Source organism: Microtus pennsylvanicus, chromosome 15 (assembly GCF_037038515.1).
Source record: "Microtus pennsylvanicus isolate mMicPen1 chromosome 15, mMicPen1.hap1, whole genome shotgun sequence".
NCBI classification, from domain to species: Eukaryota; Metazoa; Chordata; class Mammalia; order Rodentia; family Cricetidae; genus Microtus; species Microtus pennsylvanicus.
In genome coordinates this window covers 14,560,223-14,578,702 of record NC_134593.1, presented here as the reverse complement: position 1 = coordinate 14,578,702, position 18,480 = coordinate 14,560,223, and the positions used below count along the sequence as shown (strand labels likewise).

The 18,480-nt window shown below is 47.6% G+C and overlaps 1 protein-coding gene across 8 annotated transcripts; it reads right to left on the bottom strand.

Moving 5' to 3' along the window:
- Positions 1-4,157: 4,157 nt before the first annotated feature.
- On the bottom strand, positions 4,158-14,902 carry Dcaf11 (DDB1 and CUL4 associated factor 11). Of its 8 annotated transcripts, none has more exons than XM_075949033.1 (16): positions 14,713-14,878; positions 14,308-14,423; positions 13,403-13,767; positions 11,500-11,627; positions 10,985-11,112; positions 10,669-10,733; positions 10,327-10,427; positions 9,755-9,901; positions 9,499-9,553; positions 9,114-9,182; positions 8,796-8,853; positions 8,520-8,705; positions 7,706-7,859; positions 7,149-7,301; positions 5,083-5,189; positions 4,158-4,984 (listed from the first exon to the last, which is right to left on the bottom strand). In XM_075949033.1, exons 3-16 carry the CDS (start codon positions 13,555-13,557, stop codon positions 4,850-4,852), a joined length of 1,641 nt encoding a protein of 546 aa, XP_075805148.1. In that variant the 5' UTR covers positions 13,558-13,767; positions 14,308-14,423; positions 14,713-14,878; the 3' UTR covers positions 4,158-4,849. The 8 variants fall into 8 exon arrangements, with proteins under 8 accessions (XP_075805148.1, XP_075805152.1, XP_075805151.1 ...); XM_075949037.1 differs by having other exon boundaries at positions 13,426-13,767; positions 14,713-14,857; XM_075949036.1 differs by lacking the exon at positions 14,308-14,423 and having other exon boundaries at positions 13,426-13,767; positions 14,713-14,902.
- Between the last annotated feature and the right edge of the window lie 3,578 nt (positions 14,903-18,480).

Here is an 18,480-nt window from a genome sequence, read left to right as displayed (position 1 = left end):
ACCCCAGTATTCTAGTCAAGTACACTACCACTGAACTGCACCCCAGTATCCTCCTAGTCAAGTACACTACCACTGACCTGTACCCCAGTATCCTCCTAGTCAAGTGCACTACCACTGACCTGTACCCCAGTATCCTCCTAGTCAAGTGCACTACCACTGAACTGTACCCCAGTATTCTAGTCAAGTACACTACCACTGAACTGTACCCCCAGTATTCTAGTCAAGTACACTACCACCGAACTGTACCCCCAGTAGCCTCCCTTCTTTTTCTCTCCTCCTCCTTTTATGGGGGCAGGGTCTCATGTTTCCCAGACTGGCCTCAAACTTTCTACATAACCAAAGAGACCCTGAACTTCTGATCCTCTTGATTCTTCCTCCTTCCTGAGGGTTGAGTGCTGGATAACAAGTATGTATCACTATGTACATTAAAAAAATTTTTTTAATTACTCCTGTGTGTGTGTGTGTGTGAGAGAGAGAGAGAGAGAGAGGAGAGAGAGAGAGAGAGAGAGAGAGAGAGAGAGAGAGAGAGAGAGAGAGAGAGAGAGAGAGGTGAGGATGGGGGCATACAGAGGACAACTTTTGGGAATCAGTTCTCTCCTTCCATTGGGTTCTGGGGATCAAACTCAAGTTTTCAGGAACACACAGCAAGCCCTTTAGCTCACTGGGTCATTTGGCCAGCCCCCATACCCAGTTTAAAGGAGTGCTGGAGGTGGGATCCAGAGAAACTGGGCTATGTCTCCAGCCCCTTTATTTCTTCCTGTTTCTTGTCTTTCTTAGAATCTTATCCCCAGCCCTGGCTATCCTGAAATTGTGACAGTTCTCCTACTTTAGCCTCCCAAGTGCCCCACCACACCCAGTCCAATACGCTTTTAAGCTTTGAAGGTCTTTTGTTGGTCATTTATAACATCTTTGTAAAAAAATTTTTTTAATTTAGCTAAAAATTTAAATCTGGGTGTGGTGGTGCACTCCGTTAGTTCCAGCCCTCTGGAAGCAGAGGCAGGCCCATCTCTGAGTTTGAGGCCAGCCTGGCCTATATAGTGATTTTCAGGACAGCCAGGCCTACATAGAGAAACTCTGTCTCAAATAACAAATAAATAAATAAATAATAACAATAAAAACCAGACATGGTGTCATGTTTTTGTAATTACAGCACTCAGGAATTCAAAGCAGGAGGATCAACTCAAGTTCATTCCAGCCTGATCTACCTAGTGAATTCCAGGCTAGCCTGGGCTACAGTGATGCTGTCTCAAAAACACTAAAACAGCAAAACCCACAAACAAAAAGATCCCCAAACGTCAAAACCAACAACAAACACTTCTAGAGAGCATAAGATGATAGCTATTTTTTCCCTCTGGAATTAAATTTCTGTTATAATTATTGGTTTTTTTTATTTTTTTATTTTTTGAGACAGGGTTTCTCTGTAGCTCTAGAGCCTGTCCTGACAAATAATTTATTTATTTTTACTTTATGTGTACTGTATTGTAACTCTATTTTTTAAAAAAATTAATTATATATATAGTATTTTTTTTTTTCGTTTTTCGAGACAGGGTTTCTCTGTGGCTTTGGAGCCTGTCCTGGAACTAGCTCTGTAGACCAGGCTGGTCTCGAACTCACAGAGATCCGCCTGCCTCTGCCTCCCGAGTGCTGGGATTAAAGGCGTGCGCCACCATCGCCCGGCTTATATATATAGTATTGGGCCTGCACTGTGCTTTTATGCCAGAAGAGGGCATCAGATCTCATTGCAGATGGTTGTGAGCCACTATGTGGTTGCTGGGAATTGAACTCAGGACTCTGGAAGAATGGCCTGTGCGCTTAACCTCTGATCTATCTCTCCATCCCATACTGTAACTATTAATAGTATTATTTATATTTGTTAATAACAACAAGACTGTATGGTAATGTCTCGAATGATTTCTGTGGGTCTTTGAAAATACTAACAATTTTTTCTTTAGATTTGGAACCCTGAAATATAGGTTCACCGTAGGGGTAAAATGACAGAGAAGGGCTTATCCTATTTAGAGTTTTCAAATTTACATAGCCTAGAGTCATCTCAGAGGAAAACCTCAGTCAAGAAATCACATAGATCAGCTTGCCTGTGGACATGACTGTGGGGGATTGTCTTGATAATTAAAGCAGGAGGGCCCAGCTCACTTGGGGCAACCATTCCCTGTACAGGTGCTCCAGTTATGGAAGGCAGCTACATAAACCAGGTAACGAGCCAGTTCCGTCCCTCTGTGGCTCCTGCCTTACTTCTTCAGTGGTGGGCTGGCTGCTCCCTGGACTGTGAGCCAAGTAACTCCCCCCCCCCAAGCTACTTTTTGTTAGTGTTGTTTTAATTTATTTTATGCATGTTTTGCCTCATGTATGTTTCTGCAACACTTGTGTGCCTGGTGCCCATGGAGGCCAGGAAAAGGTGTTTGCTCTCTTAGGACTGGAGTTACAAGTGATTGTGAGCTTTGTGTGGGTGCTTAGAGAATTGAGCCCAGACAGTCTGGAAGAACAGCCTACACTCCTAACCACTGACCCCTGGTCAGAAGTTGAGCACAATAAAAATACAGTAGGCAAAGGAGCAAAAGGACAGACAAGATAAAACAAGTTCGTTTTTTTTGTTGTTGTTGTTTTGTTTTGTTTTTTGGTATGGTTTTGTCTTGTTAGAGACAGGCTCTCATGCAGCCCAGGCTGCCTTCAAAGTGCTCTGTAGCGAAGACCTTGACCTGTGAGCCTTCTCCTCTGCTTCCACCTCTTAAGCACTGAGATTAGAGGCAAATGCCCCCAAACCCAGTTAAATTTGGTGATGGGAAATAACCCAGGGCTGCCTTCTCAGCTCTGGATAGTTTTCAATTATTTTACTTTTATTTATTGTGTGGACACATACACACCAGTGTGTGTGTGTGTGTGCTGGTCAGAGGACAACCTTTAGAAGTTGGCTCTCTCCCATGAATTTCAGGGATTGAACTAAGATCAACAACAGGTTTAGCGTTGTCACTTAAAGGCAAGCTGCTTTGGGGGCCGGGTGTAGTGGTGTGTGTCTGCCATCTCTGCTACTCAAGCTAGAGGACTGGGAGAGCACAAGCATTCAAGACCAGCCCAACACTTCTGTGGCCGTGAAGACCACCTCTTCGGATGCACACCCAGTTTAAAAGCTGCCTCAAAGACTCAAAGAGCAAGACGCGTGAGGAAAGACCTAGACTGCAGTGTGTGAAGAATGCCATCTCCTCCGACTGCTCTAAGACTTGTGGTTCTTTTTTTTTTCCTTAGAGATTTATTATGTATACAGTGTTCTGCTTGTACATATGCCTGCAGGCCAGAAGAGGGCACCAGATCTCATAATAAATGGTTGTGAACCGCCATGTGGTTGCTGGTCCTTTGGAAGAGCAGCCAGTGCTCTTAACTGCTAAGCTATTATCACTCCAGGCCCCACTTTGGGCTCCTTCATTACACTTATTTGTGTGTGTGTCTGTGGGTGCTCAGTGAGAGGAGTTTCTGAAAATCAGTTCCCTCCCACCACATGGGATCCAGGCATGAAGCTCAGCTTTCAGTCTTGTCACTGGGCAAGCCATCTCGCTAGCTTAAAGAACTTGGGTTGTGAGTGGGCTGGCTGGCGCTGCCCAGGTTCTCTGCATGGGTACTCAGCCTACCCCCTCTGCATACTGGAACAGCTCCAGAGCAGAGGTGACACGGAATGCCTGAGCTTTAACAGAAAATGTGCGTATCGTCTGCTGCCTCCAGGTCTACATGATGCAAACTTTCTGTGTTGGAGAGGAAAGACTTTTACAAGCCTTAATAAATGTGCGTATCGTCTGCTGCCTCCAGGTCTACATGATGCAAACCTTCTGTGTTGGAGAGGAAAGACTTTTACAAGCCTTAATAAATGCTGTAGATTTTCAGTCAGTTGAGTCATCCAAGAAGTGTCTTCTAGAGAGTAGCACACTTTCTGTAGAAACTTTTCTTTTGGTTTTCTGAGACAGGTCTCATGTAGCAGTCTAGACTCAGGCTGATTATGTGGCTAAAGATAACCTTCAACTTCTGATCCTTTTGTCCTCAGTTCCAAGTACTGAGATTACAGTATGTGTCGCCACACCCATTTTAAAAACTGTTTCCTTCAAGTGAGATGACAACAGAGCTCAGATGGGAAAAGGAGAGAGTGACACACTGAGTCAGTTTCCCACAGACAGTTTATTGGGAAAACCAAAGCCAGTGAAAAGGTGAGAGGTCCTGCTTTAACCTCTCTACCTGAAGCTGCTGCCACCAGCAATGATAGGATCCAATGGCAAGGAGGGCCATGTAGAGCTTCTGGAGACTCCTACTTCTCGGACCATAGTCTCCTAACCCCAAAGTCCAATTATGAGAAAAGACTCACCCCAAGAGGGTGCCGAGGAAACAAGCTCTACCCACCCTGTCCTCCTTCAAAGATCTCAGGAAGAAAGGCCAGTATACTTAGCCCTGATTGGCCAATCTAATCCTCAGTGTGAAGACCTGGGCAAAGGGCATTGCTGATGGGTCTATTCAGACCTCAGGGATCTACACTATGAGCCAATATCTAACATTGGAACATGATTCAAAACACTCAGGACAATTGACTTGTTGGCAGAAGCTGCACCCCAGATAAAGGCTGTCCTTCCACACTCTGGCTACAGATAGAAATCCAAGCAGACTGGGTGTGAATGTGTGAGGAAACCTCTTGGCCTGGGGGGTGGGGGTAGACCAGACTCAGCTTGGGCCCAGACCCTGGGCTTGTTTCTCACCACCCAATGTCATCAGCTCCTCCTCATACTCCCCAGAAGGGGAAAGGGAGGAACAGGCAGAGAATATGTTGAGAATCCACCCTCTACAGAGCTGGAGGTCAGATCTACTGAGGGGAGGAAAAGGCCACAGAAGGGCAGGACACCGGAGTGGGAGCACTGGAACCTTTCTCAGACTCTGGCATGTCATCCTGGAAGTACTCAGCCTGGCGGTACTGCCAAAGACGCAGATTCCCATCCCACTGTGGAGCAGAAAGTGTTAAGTAGTCAGGGAGATGCCCCCTCCCAGGTCCAAGCTCTAGACAAGCTGTCCTCCCATTCCCAACCCTTGGAGTCTCACCGAACTGCTGACAATCTTTTCCTCAAAGGGGTGCCAACTGACATCACGCACACATGCCTTGTGGTTGGTCAGCTTCTTCACAATGTGGCCGCTTAGGAGGTCATATACTGTCCAGGAAAAGCCAGACAGGGCTGCTGTAGACTTCAAACCACCCCTCAGTCTCCCAAGCAGCACCACTGACTTGCTTCTCAGGCAGCATCCCACTTTCCTATGGAAGCAAAGCCCACCTCAGAGGATGGTGTTCTATCGGCTTCCTTCTCTGGCCCCTGTCCCTACCTTGGGTTGAAGGTAGAGTGGAATGTGGATATTTCTGGGCCTTAGCTAGAATTCTAAGGACTACTGGGAGGAAAATGAGATTACGGTGGTAAGCTCAACATTTGGGAAGTTAAAGCAGGATAATCAGGAGCTCAAGGCTAGCCTTAGGTATATAATTCCAAGGCTAGCCCGGATTACACCGTCCCAGTCTCAAACAAAACGAAAACTGGAAATGCACTGGCCTCAAAAAACTTTTAGCAATGCTGGGCATGGTGGTGCATGTCTTTACCCCAGCACTCAGGAGGCAGAAGCAGGTGGTTCTCTGTGAAATTGAGGCCAGCCTGATCTACATAGTGATTTCCAAGATAGCCAGGATGTTTACACAGAGAAACGCCGTCTCTTAAAATTAAACAAAAACTTTTAGCAAGATACACAAGGTACTGCCAGTGAATTCTAGGCTGAGTTGATGTGTGCACTTGCTCCTTGTCTGATATCTCCGCTTTTTAAACTTTAGCCAGTGTGGAGGGTGGGGGTGTTTCCATGTTTGTGAGGGGTACACCCACCTGTGAGTGCATGTGCACGCAGAGGCCAGGGGTCAATGATGGCTACTTTTCTCAACTATTCTCCACTTGATTTGGTTTTTCAAGTCAGGGTTTCTTTGCATAGCCTGGCTGTTCTGGATCTTGCTCTGTAGATCAGGCTGAGCTCAAACTCATAGAGATGCACCTGCCTCTGAGCCCCAAATGTTGGGATTAAAGATGTGCATCACCACTGCCCGGCTTCCACTGTAGTTTTTGAAAAAGCATCTTTCACCGAACTGGGAGCATGCTGATTTGGCCAATGCGGTGGTTTGAAAGAAAATGGCCCCCAAAGGGAGTGGCACTATAGGAGGTGTAGACTTGATGGAAGAAGCGTGTCACTGTGGGGGTGGACTTTGAGGTCCCTTTTCCTCAAGCTTCCCTCAGTGGGGCTCCCAGTCGACTTCCTGTTGCTTACAAGATGCAGCACTGTCAGCTCCAGCACCATGTCAATGATGGACTGAGCCACCCCAATAAAATCTTTTCTTGATAAGAGTTGCCATGGTCAGGGCGTCTTCACTAAGACAACTAGAGTGGCTGGTCTGCATGTTCCCGGATCCTCCTGTTTCTGTCCCCAACTTCAGGCGCTCAGGATATAGTTGCATTATGTATGGGTTCTGGGGACCTGAGCTCAGACCCTCGTGTGTGGACAGCAGCTCAGACCCTCGTGTTTGGACAGCAAGTGCCTGAACCATCCCCCTAGCCCAGCTTCTCTCCTGTGCATTCCCCTGGTTTCGGTCCTGCATGACCTCTCTACCCTCTTCTTTCCTGTGCCTTCCCCCCCCCCCCCCGCTTCGGTCCTGTTATTACCCATGCTGTTTTTTATTCTGAGAGGCAGGGTCTTGATTAATAGTCCAAGCTGGCCCAGAGTTCCCTATGTAGTTCAGTCTGGCCTCGAACTCCTAAGTGCTGGATCACAGGCATGAGTTACTATGCTCAGCAACTCAGTGCTGTCTTTTTGTAATTTGTTTGCCTCTGTTACCCTTCCACCTTTTCTGTGACCCCTTTCCTTGACTTGATGAAAAAAAACAGAATTACGTTTTTGGTTATCTATATTGACTAGAATTAAAAATGCTCATGAATGCTTCCTATCTCCTTATTTAAGCCTTTTATGCTCCAACAAAATTCACTTGTGGTTGTTACTGAGGTTTTACGGTGCTCACTGTAGTTGTAGATAGAATGCCAGAGAAACACGCCTGCTCCTCTTAAGGCCTGTTCTCACAAAATCCTTACCAACTACTTTGCCAGTAGAGCAGCCACTGTAGATGAACTGCTGGCCAGTGCTGTGGGCTGGGGAGAACCGGCAGCGGATCAGAGTGTGCAGCACTCCATGGCCTCGGTAGGTCATCAAGGAGCTGTCTCCCGGGAGCTTCAGCTTCTTCCAGGCTGGGGAAGGATACACGGTTTTGGAGGTGGGCCTTGGATGAGGGAGTTTCTACTAAACTGTCCTGTACCACCAGCTCCTAACGATCAACACTCAAAGGCAACTGGCTACCCAACCAAAACTGCTGACCTTCCCCATGTGATAGAAGTCACCAACACGGCCCTGCTGACTTGACAATGTTAACGATACTAAAATATTTTTACATTGGTTGGTTCTGTGTTCCCTCACGCCTGGGAACTAACCCCTCCCCCAAATAAAAAGTCTAAAAGAAAAGACTGAGGGAAGGGCTCCAGGGTTCCCAGGCAACAGACAAACCCACACCAGTCCCATTCCAGGCCACCCCAGAGGCTAAGTATTCTAGCCCCCGCCCAACATCCGATCCCCAGACCTTCACTCTCACCCTCACCTTTCTTGGGTACCTGCTGCCACCGATAGTCCCAGTTTTGCTGTGTGGCAGCCTGGCGTGATGCTTCCATGCCTTCTCGGCTGGAAAAGCGTCTGATATCCCAAAGCTTAATGGTCTGGTCTTTGGAGTTGGAAATGAGATACCGGGCATCACCCTATTAATCCAAAGACGGACACACGCATCAGAGCTTGCCAGGATTAGTGCCTGTCAGTGCAGTTCCTCTGCTCTTGCTGAGGCTAGACCTCTAAGCTGCTGAATCCGCTTTGGTCTTGACTCATCCAGATCAGCTTGCTTTTGATGTCCTGCTTCAGGTCTCCTTGTCTCCAGGTTTTTTTTTTTCTTTTTCCCAGAGTACTAGCTACGTCCCTCGTTCTAACTTGGACTAAACTGTTTTCTACTTCCTTTTTTGATTTATCTATTTTATATATATGGGTGTTTGCCTGCATGTATGTCTTATGTACCATGAACATGCCTGATGCCTCAGGAGGTAAGAAGAGGGGGTTAGAGCTCCTGGAACTGAAGTTATAGATGGTTGTGAGCTGTGGTGTGGGGCTGGGAACTGAACGGGGGTCTTTCGGAAGAATAGCCATTGCTCTTAAACACTGAGCCATCATTCTAGCCCCACCTTGCACTTTTCTTATAAAGTCCTTACAGGCTGATGAGCAAGAAACTCATGCTTCTTGGCTTAAACAGTTTTCCTAAATGCCAGTTCCTGCTCACCCTAAGACAGAACTTTTTTGAGTTTCCAATCCAGTCCACTGTCACACCCTCCTGGGCAACCAGAACCTTTATGCAGTCTTGTTTCCTTGCTCACCTTGCTGTCAATAAAGGTGATGCCATCCTGGTGTCCAGCCAGGGCACCCACAGGCTTGGGATCATCCTCTCTCATGGTGCGTCGATCCCACACTTTGCAGATGGCATCATCTCCCCCAGAAAACAGGATTTGGGAGCTTATGTCAGCAAACGCCACTGCATTCACGTCGTCCTCATGAGACTCAATCTAGAGGAAGCTAAGGGTCTTAGAATTTCTTTCTGGTCTTAAAATAGGTCAAAGACCAAGAGGAGGAGGTTCTTGTCTCACAAACAATACCTGAAGAGTGCGCCGGTTTTGTTCTCGGTCAAAGACATAAAGGCAGCCATCATTGGCGCTGTAAGAAATGAGACAAGAGGTTCTAGAGCCAAGACTATGGTTCTGTGTGCTCGTTCACATGTGGGAGAAGCAGCAGCTTAGTTTTTAAGGAGGCTCAAGATCTGACACCTCACACAGGGAAACGGTGAGCAGGAGTGAAGCAATTTGTAAACCTTGACCTTCGTAGCTGCTAATATAGCTTCTGCAACAGCAGAACTTGCCTCTGGCAGAGCACTCACCTCACTAACAAGGTAGACATTTCCCACAGGGCTCACTTACCCTCCTAGTACTTCTCGTCCATCTGAGGAGACAGCAATGGAGAAGACAGCAAAACGACGTTCTTCTGGCCTAGAGATAGCAAAGGAGTAGCTACACTAAGGGGATGTCCTTTCACTTCTTGTCAGTCTACAAAGAATAGACAAGAATTATAGAGAGGAGGACACGGAGGGCCGCCAACTCAAGCCAGCATGCAGATCACCTGAGAGAACCCAGAAGCAGTCCTTTAACTGGGGCTCACAGGATGGGCAATGCTCTCAGGAAGCCACACAGAGAAATTGGCAACCAGTGCACTTTTCCATCTAGCTGGGAGCTCCTGATCGAGAGGTGCTCCTGGAAAGCCTTCCTTGGGAAGCTTCTGAGAAGTCTGACAAGAAAAAGCCAATACCTTAGGTCCAGGGCAGTGTGTGTGTCTCCTTCCCCATAGATATTGCAGATATGAACTAAAAGAGAAACAAGAATTCCTTAGGATTGCGGGAAAGAGAACAGAAGTAAAACTAAGAAGGGAAAGAGCAAATGGCAAGGATGTCAGAGCACTTTGGGAGTGATTTCCCGAGGGCAAGGCAAGGCGTCCTCTCTGAGGGGCAGACCTGGAAGCTTCAGGTTCCAAGCTGGAGACACTGCGGACCCTGGTGCATACTCACTGTAATCAGACCAGCTGGAGTACAGAAAGTGGTTTCCGTCAGGAGTGAAGGCCACGTCCAAGACACTCCAGCCTACGTCCCGGGCCTTGATGCTTTTGAATTTATGGAAGCGGCCATACCGACAGTCGTACAGTCGGATTGTCTGATCTGGAGAGTTTATTTCAGGCAGAATTATGGACTGTTCTCCTTGTAGCCTTCTTCATCAGATCTCTTTTTCTTGGTGTATCTATGGTGCCCCCCCTTTTTTAAAGATTTATTTATTTTATGTATATGAGTGCTCTATATGCATGTCTGCCTGCACAACAGAAGATGGGATCCAATCCCACTGCAGATGGCTGTGAGCCACTCTGTAGTTGCTGGGAATGAACTCAGGACCTCTGGAAGAGCAGCCAGTGCTCTTAACCTCAGAGCCATATCTCCAGCCCCTGGTTTCGCTTTACCAAGGGGAATCATGCTCTAGGCTAAGCATCTCTAAGCCAGGTTTTGAGTTCTCTGGGTCTGAGGCTTCCTAGTCCAGTTGAGATTATTCTTTGTCCTCGGTTAAGGCAGTTACTAGGACTGGGGTCTAGTACCTTGGCAAGCAGACATGAAGATTTGACCATCTTTACTGTAGATGCCACAGAATGCCTTCTGAGAGTAGGTATCAGTGAAGCTTAGATCATTGGGCAAGAAGCTAGAGAGAGGATAAGGGAAGCCCTGAGTGAGAAGACCCAGTTAGCAGAACGGAATGGCAGCACATTCCCTGTTTATCCGTTCTGTCAGCTTTTACACTTTTCCATTTGGTTTATTTGCAAAGCTTCAACCCCCTTTAGCCTAGCCTTAATATTTCTGAGAATCCTTTCACTTCTACCCTTCCAAGTGTAGAAGCTAAGTCTGCTGGCCCTCAGAGTCTCTCCACCAAGCCCCATACTCACTGAGACATCACTCGAGACTGTTCTCCAAGGGAGAAGCTTCCCCGGTGGCAGAGGCCCCGTTCTCTCTAAATGGAAGGGATTGGGGGGAATATTGCTAGCAGAAGAGGAGGGCCACTGCAATCACAAGCCCCGCCTCCAAGGACAGTTCTCTTGCTACAGAAACAATGCCTTGCAGCACTAGGATGCGGGTTAGCTAAGACACACCAGCCCCCACAATTGAGGTCTCCTTAGGAAGTTCACTTCTGTTTGTCTGGGGCTGGTAGAGCTTCTGGCCTCAACAGGTCTGCTGCCAGCTGACTAGAGAGGGAAAGCCTACCTGGTGTAGCATTCGCGGGAAGCTGTGCTCCTGAGCAGTTCTCCTGAGGCCTAGCCGCCCTGTGGCCAGTTCCACCTGCGTCTTGATCTCATTGTATTCCAGCTCCCCAGTGTCAGGGGTTGCATCCACTGTGAGCACCAAAAAGAGGAGTTTCATTCTAGGTCTTCCGGCCCAGAAGACAACTAGCAGAACTGTACCCATTCAATATGGGAACAAGGACTCCTTCGTTCCCTGAATTACCTTTTCTCAATTTAACCTATTAAGCTTTAGAAGACTGATTACTTTTAAAAGTCAAAGGGGTCTGCTGAACATCTTCCAACATTAAGATTAGACTGTCAGTTATGCACACCTTTAATCCCAGCACTCGGGAGGCAGAGGTAGGCAATCTCTGATTTTGAGGGAAGCCTGGCTTACACTGAGAGTTCTAGAACAGCCAGGGATACAGAGAGACCCTAGCTCAAAAACAGAAAAGAAAACAAACAAACCAAAAAAGATTAGATTGCCTTTGGTCTTACCAGGTGGGTTGTATCGATCTCCGAGGCGACCATCCCAGGCACTGTCATGCTCTTCCTCTGAGTCTGAGAGGGCCTGGATGAGTTGTAAGTTTGCTGCGCCTCCTCCTTGCACCAGCCTCACTTGGCCTCTGTGGAGAGATCGCCATTATAAAGGGGGTGGGGTCCCATCCAGCCAATGGCTATCTAGCTCTTAGCACATGTGGTTCTCATTTTGAAGTCTGAGGACGACCAGACTTTGGCTGTTATTTTAAGTCTCCTATAAGACACAATAGGGTCAGGTGATAGTAGTGTTTGCCTTTAATTCCAGCACTTGGGAGGTAGAAACCGGTAGATCTCTGTGAATTCAAGGCCAACCTAATCAACTTAGTGAGTTCCAGGGCAGCCAGGATGTTGAGAAACCCTGTTTTGAAAAAACAAAACAAACCAACCCCAAAAAGATATAATTTGTACTTTTATTATTTTTGAGACAGGGTTTCTCTATGTAACAGCCCTAGCTGTCCTGAAACTAGTACTGTAGACGAGGCTGGCCTTGAACTCACAGAGATCCAATTGCTTACCTCCCAAGTGCTGGGATTAAAGGCATGCACTGCCACCACCCAGCTTCTTCTTCTTCTTAAAGATTTATTTACTTATTTAGTGTGCGGTGTTTTGCCTGTATATATCCCTGCATGCCAGAAGAGGATGTAGATGGTTGTGAGCCACCATGTGGTTGCTGGGAATTGAACTCAGGACCTCTGGAAGAGCAGCCAGTGCTCTTAACCTCTGAGCCATCTATCCAGCCCTAATTTGTACTCTTAAAAATAAAAGCATAGAATTCTAACAGTTTATGAAGACTGACCCACTAAACTGATTTCTTGCAGAGAGAAACATAATTTCCCCTCAGGTGTGGAATGACCTCCAGCTTCTACCACTGAGCTACAAGGCTAGTTCAAGAGCTAATTTAGCATATCCACTTGTCCTTCTTAGTCTCTTTTCCTGCTGTGATGGAACACCCTGACAAGAGCAACTTCAGAGAATTAAAGGTTTGTGTTAGCTCACAGTTCAGGGTAGAGTCCAAAGCAGGGAAGTCAAGGCCCTGAAGCAGTGGCTGAGTAGCACTGGCAGTCAGGAAGCAGAGGTGGATGCGGATGAATGATCGTGGTTAGCTAGCTTGCTTCTTTCCTACAGTCTAAGACCCACACCCTAGGAACAGTGCCACCCACGTTTAGTTTGGATCTCCCAGCTTCAATGAACTTAATCACTGTAATCCCTCCTGGGCCTGCCCAGAGAGGTTAAATAATCCCTCAGAGGTGTGCGGTCTCCTGGGTGATTCCCGACCCCACCGAGGTGACAAGATAACACAGCCATTGCTGTAGGAAACAGTGTAGAACACAACATTCCGCAGGAATACCAGGCTTATCTTTTCCCAAGAATCAAATGCAAGCAAACAAAGCCAGGTACACACCTTTTATCAGTTCCTGGTGGTCACCCCCCTTCAGGATATTCTTTTCCTAAGAACAGGGCTAATAAGGTCGATTTAAACTTGTTCTTCAAGTAAATCCACCTGGTTTCCTCTCAAATGGCAAGTGATTTAACACCCCCTTCCCAACTCTTGGCTTCTCACGTCTCTCCTTTTCTCCACATCCTCCTCCTTTTATTTTCTCAGAAAACAGACTAAATTTGTGTCGTGATAGTCAAAGGGGCTGCCCTAAGAAGCCCCTCAAACACAGGATCTGAGCGTGTCGGTGATCTGCCCTAGGTGGAACCATCCCGGGTATGGGGCTGGGTAGTCTGGGTGTCCAGCAGGAACCGGTCCTGTTCAAACACGACCGTTGTCCTGGGCTAACAGCATTCCCTAGCCTCTGCACCTTTCCTGCCTGGAGTTGAGATCAACTTAGCAGTGTCACAGCAGAGGGTAAGTTACCTGCGGAGGAGATAGGCCAGTACCTGGGCCAGATCCACATCTTCATCCTCTTCCTCTTCTTCCTCACTCCGACGCGAGCCAGCCGCTCTTCGGGACAAGCCCTCGGAGGGCTCTAAGGACCCGGATCCTGCGCTGCTGCTGTTCCGCGATCCCATCTTCTGGTTACAGCATCCTTATGTCCTGTCCAGGGACTCCTCCTCTCACCAACTTGTGTTTGGTGAAAGTAATTTCTGCTCTAGAAATACTAGATTTCCAGAAACGGGATAGTAGCTATCTTTAGAGGGGTGACCCCTCCAGGAGACAGAATTCCTTCTCTTTAGCTATGACAGCTCCCGAGGTTTCGGGAATATAAACCTTCCTCAATCCTGTGAAGCAAAGAAAGCCATATGAAACCTAGGGTGCGACCCTAGCTTACTAGTGTGAGTCCAAAAGGAGGAATTTCCCATTTTCCTACCGAAACTCACCTATCAAAGTCCCCGGCCCCGGGTGGCCGAATCCCAAATAACCTCTCCGGCCGACCAATCAAAACCCCTTGCGGAAGAACGCACCTCACTAGCTTATCTCAGACAACCAACCAGAAGCATTAGAACTCAGACCTCGACGCCCCTCTGCTGACCAATCAGAGCAATTTCTTGCAAGTGCCGGCAGCAGCAACAGCCAATGAAATTAGAAGTCAGCCTAACACCCCCCCCTCCAGTTTAGCTTCATGCCCACGTGGTGCGCTGGGGGTGTGTCCAACAGGGGGAGGGAAATAGGAGAAGCACCTCCCCCGGCGGCCGGCGGTTACCGCCCCACGCGAGACCACCCACCAGCCAGGAGCCGTCGCAGGACCCGCAAGGGCGAGGCCCTTGTTTACACCGATTACCGCTGCGCTGCCCGCTAACAGCTCAAGTCGCGAGCCTCACCGGCCAGGCGTCGGGCTGCCAGGCCCACGGGTGCTTACGTCACTCGACGCGCCTCGCAGTTCCGCCCCCCTTCTGCCCACTGATTGGACAGCTGAGTCCGCTGATTGATAGGTGGGCTGGAGAATGTGAGAGACCCAAGAGGGGCGTTCGTTCGTAGCGCACGGGAATTGGCCGTGGCGTGCATTAGAGTTGGCGAAACGAGACGTAACGTCTGTGAGGCGGCCCCTTAAGGTCGCTTGGCCTCGAGTTTTTTTAACTGCATGCCCAGTCGCTTTTTTTCACTCCGTGCCCAGCAACCCCAGCTCAACCGTTTTTCCGCGGCTGGAGCGCCAGAGGCCTGCCCGAAAGCAGGCTTCTTCACCGGCGGGGACCCAGGCCTCCTCCCCGTGCTGTGTACCCACTTACCCCCGGCGCTCTTCTCTGACGACCCCTAGCTTCCTTTCCCGGTCTTTACAGACGCTCCCTAAGTACCGCAGCCTGCCCCGGAGCCTTTCCGGTTGCGTTAGTGCGCACGCGCGCCCCCTCCGGCTGAGTTTTGCAGACCTTCCCTAGGCTTTGCTCGTGCGGCGCCGCCTCCTCTGGGTTCGCGAGTAACAAGGTCGCGTCCAAGGCCGAGCCCTACCTGCTTGTTCTGGACGGTTCCCCAGGCCGAGGGCGGAGAGCTGGTGAAGTCGGCCTTGGCCCAGAACCAGGCCTCCGCGAGGACACCTCGGCTCCCTGGACGAGCATGTGGCCGGCCCTGTGGGGGTGTCCCCCTGGCCTCTATGCCGGAGACCCGAACATTTTCTCCCGGACCCACACCGGTGCCTAGTTTCACTGCGCCTAGTTTCCTATTCCGCTGTTACTGCCATAGAATTTTTAACTTTAACCAAGAGTCCAGCATTTTGTTCTTTGGCTGGTTTCCATTAGTTAATGTGGACAACATTTCTAACACATCGAGCTCTCAGGATTCCAAGTATCTCTGTTATCCGGCCTGGAAAGTCTATAATTTTAAAAAAGTATTTTTCCTTCCTTATTACTCCGTAAACCCTAGAAGGTTCTGTAGATATTTTTACATTACTTGAGGTTATTTTTTTTGTTTTTGTTTTTTTTTGTTTGTTTGAGTTTTTGTTTTTCGAGACAGGGTTTCTCTGTGGCTTTGGAGCCTGTCCTGGAACTAGCTCTGTAGACCAGGCTGGTCTCGAACTCACAGAGATCCGCCTGCCTCTGCCTCCCGAGTGCTGGGATTAAAGGCGTGCTCCACCACCGCCCGGCATGAAGTTATTTTTACAGTCGCAATTTCCCCCACTTCAAACCTCTTCCACTTGTCGATCAGCTCACAGCCTCTTAACAGTCTTTTGCTCTTAAGAGCTGATCAGTGATTTTTCCAATTTTTATTACTTCAAATACAGACTTTCAAGCCTGATTGTCTTTTACTAACCTTGTTTAATTTTTTTTTTCCTGCCAAGCAAATGTGCCTGTGTGTGTTTTTTCTACTTGTGGACCTTTCTAAACGGTCCTATCTGAGAGGTGCTTTATCTTTACCGGTCCTAGCCGGCTCTGATAGCCCTAAACTTTGGCCTAGTAGTACTGTCTGCCAGTAAACAGGCTGGGACCTGCAGAAAGCTTTCCGTTCTGTTTAACGGTTTCTGCTAATAGTGGAACACTGGAAACAAAAGAAATTCAAATATACAATAAAAGATTGATTAAATAAGTTATGATCAGCATTGTACAGATAAGAAAATACCAGGTAGCCCCTGAAATAAATTTTGTAATGGGCTGAGAATATGTCTATGGGAGAGTGCTTACCTGGCATTGACTGTACACTGGGGTCAATCGCCAGCACACACACACACCAAAACCAGCCCTGCTGCAGTTCTTAATAAAGTATAAAAGTAACCAAGTATGGGCCAGTGAGACGGTTCAGCTTGCTAGGTAAAGGTGCTTACTACTAAATCTTATGACTTGAGTTCAGTCCCTGGAACTCACATGTAGGAGGAGAGAGAATGGATTCCTACTGGTTGTCCTCTGAATGCCACATTTACTTCCCTACTCACCCACCAGAAATAAAAAAAAAAAATCAAGCTACGTGTTTAAATAGTAAAATGGACAGGCTCTTGTATATCGTAACGAAGGTAAGACATGAACAAAGCATGAGTAAGAGACTATAACACCTAAGGTCCAGAAATGGGGTCTGTAAAATAGTTCCTTACTGCCTTTCTGTGTGTGTGTGTGTGTGTGTGTGTGTGTGTGTGCATGAGTCTGGGTGTAGGTGTGGTGTGCTTGTGTGTTCAGGTGTGTTCTGGTGGATGTGCACAGAGGCCTGAAATGGATGTCCGGTGTCTTCCTCCATAAAATTTCCAATTTACTTATTTTAGAATATCTTTTTTTTGTGACAGATTCATACACGTGTGCAATGTATGCTGATCACAGTCACTTGAACTGCTCCCCCTCCCTCTGATATTCCCCTACACACCCCTGTCTACTTTTATTTCTACTTTTATGTCTTTAAAAGGTTTTTGTTGTTTGTTTTTTTTTGGGGGGGGGCGTTCAAGACAGGGTTTCTTTGTGTAACAGCCCTAGCTGCCCTGGAACTAACAATGTAGACCAGGCTGGCCTTGAACTTAGAGGCATCCACCTGCCTCTGCCTCCCGAGTGCTGAGTTAAAGGTGAGTGCCACCACCACCACCACCAGCAGGCCTAAACATTTTTTTAACCAACTTTCCTTTTGAGCCAGGACCTATCACTGACCTGGAGCTGGCTGATTGGTTTGCTCGCCAGCACGCCACAGGAGCTCTTCTTTCTGCTTCCTTAGCCCTAGGGTTTCAGACCTGGGACCTGAGCATTGCTGGGTTTTCTAGGTGGGTGCTGGGGATCTGAATTCAGGTGCCCCTGTTGAAAATTTATTGACTGAGTTGCACTATGACTAGGTCTAAGCAAAATCTGTAAGTGCTAAGAAGATGAGAGAGGTCACCAATTAAAAAAAAAGATGCCACATAATTTCACCGCCATCTTGATTACAGGTGACCATGTGGAGTGGGCCTAACAAATCTCCAAGATAGTTTGGATTGGGATAGATTTTTACATAATGTTTAATGTTATGTTTTATCTTGTTAATGCTTAAACTTAAAATAAAAGGCTAAAAATTAGGGTCCGAGCCATAAGCACCAAAAGCTAACCAGAAACGGAAATGTTCATTCATATATATATATGGCAGGGGGTGGTAACACCCCCACACAAAAGGGCCATTTTGACATGTTCTTGGCCTTGCAGTGCATGGTAAGTTTGTAAAGTGCTTTGAATTTGAGCAGCTTCTGGTTTCCCCAGCAACGCTCAGTCACTTTAGTCCACAGAGAGGTTTTCTTCTTCCGGTTAAGACCAAGTCCACTAATTACTAAGTAAATATCAGTTGATTAACTTCCCGTTCCACCAGGTTTGGCCAGTTTGTTTTGTTGGGTTTTTCTTTTTGTGCTTGAGCAGCCCCACTAGAGGGCGACCTGGTCTGTGGAGGAAAGGCCAGCAAGTTTTCACATTGGGGATGGCCACGCGCTGCCTCTCTGGTCTCAGAGTGAGCTCTGCAGGATGAGTACGTCTGGGCTGAGACCAGTTCAGAAGGGGAGATGGGCTACTTTATCCAGGGACTTTAAAATGTGTTTATTAGAGAGTAATTGGATAGAATTCTAATACTCTCATGTCTTGGATCTTTTTTTTTTTTTTTTTTTTTTTTTAAAGACAGGATGTCAAGTAGCCTAGGCTGATCTGGAACTCGTCATATAGCTGAGGATAACTCTGAACTTGATTAATCTCCCTGACTCATGTAGACACACTTGTAGTCCTGGGAACTTGGGAACTATAAGTGGGTACCACTATAACCTTTGTTTTCTTTCTTTTCTTTTTGAGACAGGGTTTCTCTGTGTAGCTTTGGATCCTGTCCTGGAACTCATTCTGAAACCAGGCTGGTCTCAAACTCACAGAGATCCGTTTGCCTCTGCCTCCCCTGAGTGCTGGGATTAAAGGCGAGTGCCACTGATAACTGGCTTAAAGGTTTTTTTTTTTCTTTTTCCTCTCTCTCTCTCTCTCTCTCTCTCTCTCTCTCTTTCTCTCTCCCTCCCTCCCTCCCTCCCTCCCTCCCTCCCTCCCTCCCTCCCTCCCTCCCTCTCTTTTTCTTTTTTTCTCCCAGAGACAGTGTTTCTC

Bases quoted from the DNA above. Each gene is read 5' to 3' on its own strand.
- Dcaf11 (XM_075949033.1), bottom strand. From the start codon at position 13,557: ATGGGATCGCGGAACAGCAGCAGCGCAGGATCCGGGTCCTTAGAGCCC. The intron at 10,428-10,668 runs GTGAGTATGGGG...TCCTCTCTCTAG, and splicing joins CAGTCTCGAGTGATGTCTCA to CTTCTTGCCCAATGATCTAA. The intron at 7,860-8,519 runs GTGAGCAAGGAA...TTGGATTAATAG, and splicing joins TCACCTTTATTGACAGCAAG to GGTGATGCCCGGTATCTCAT.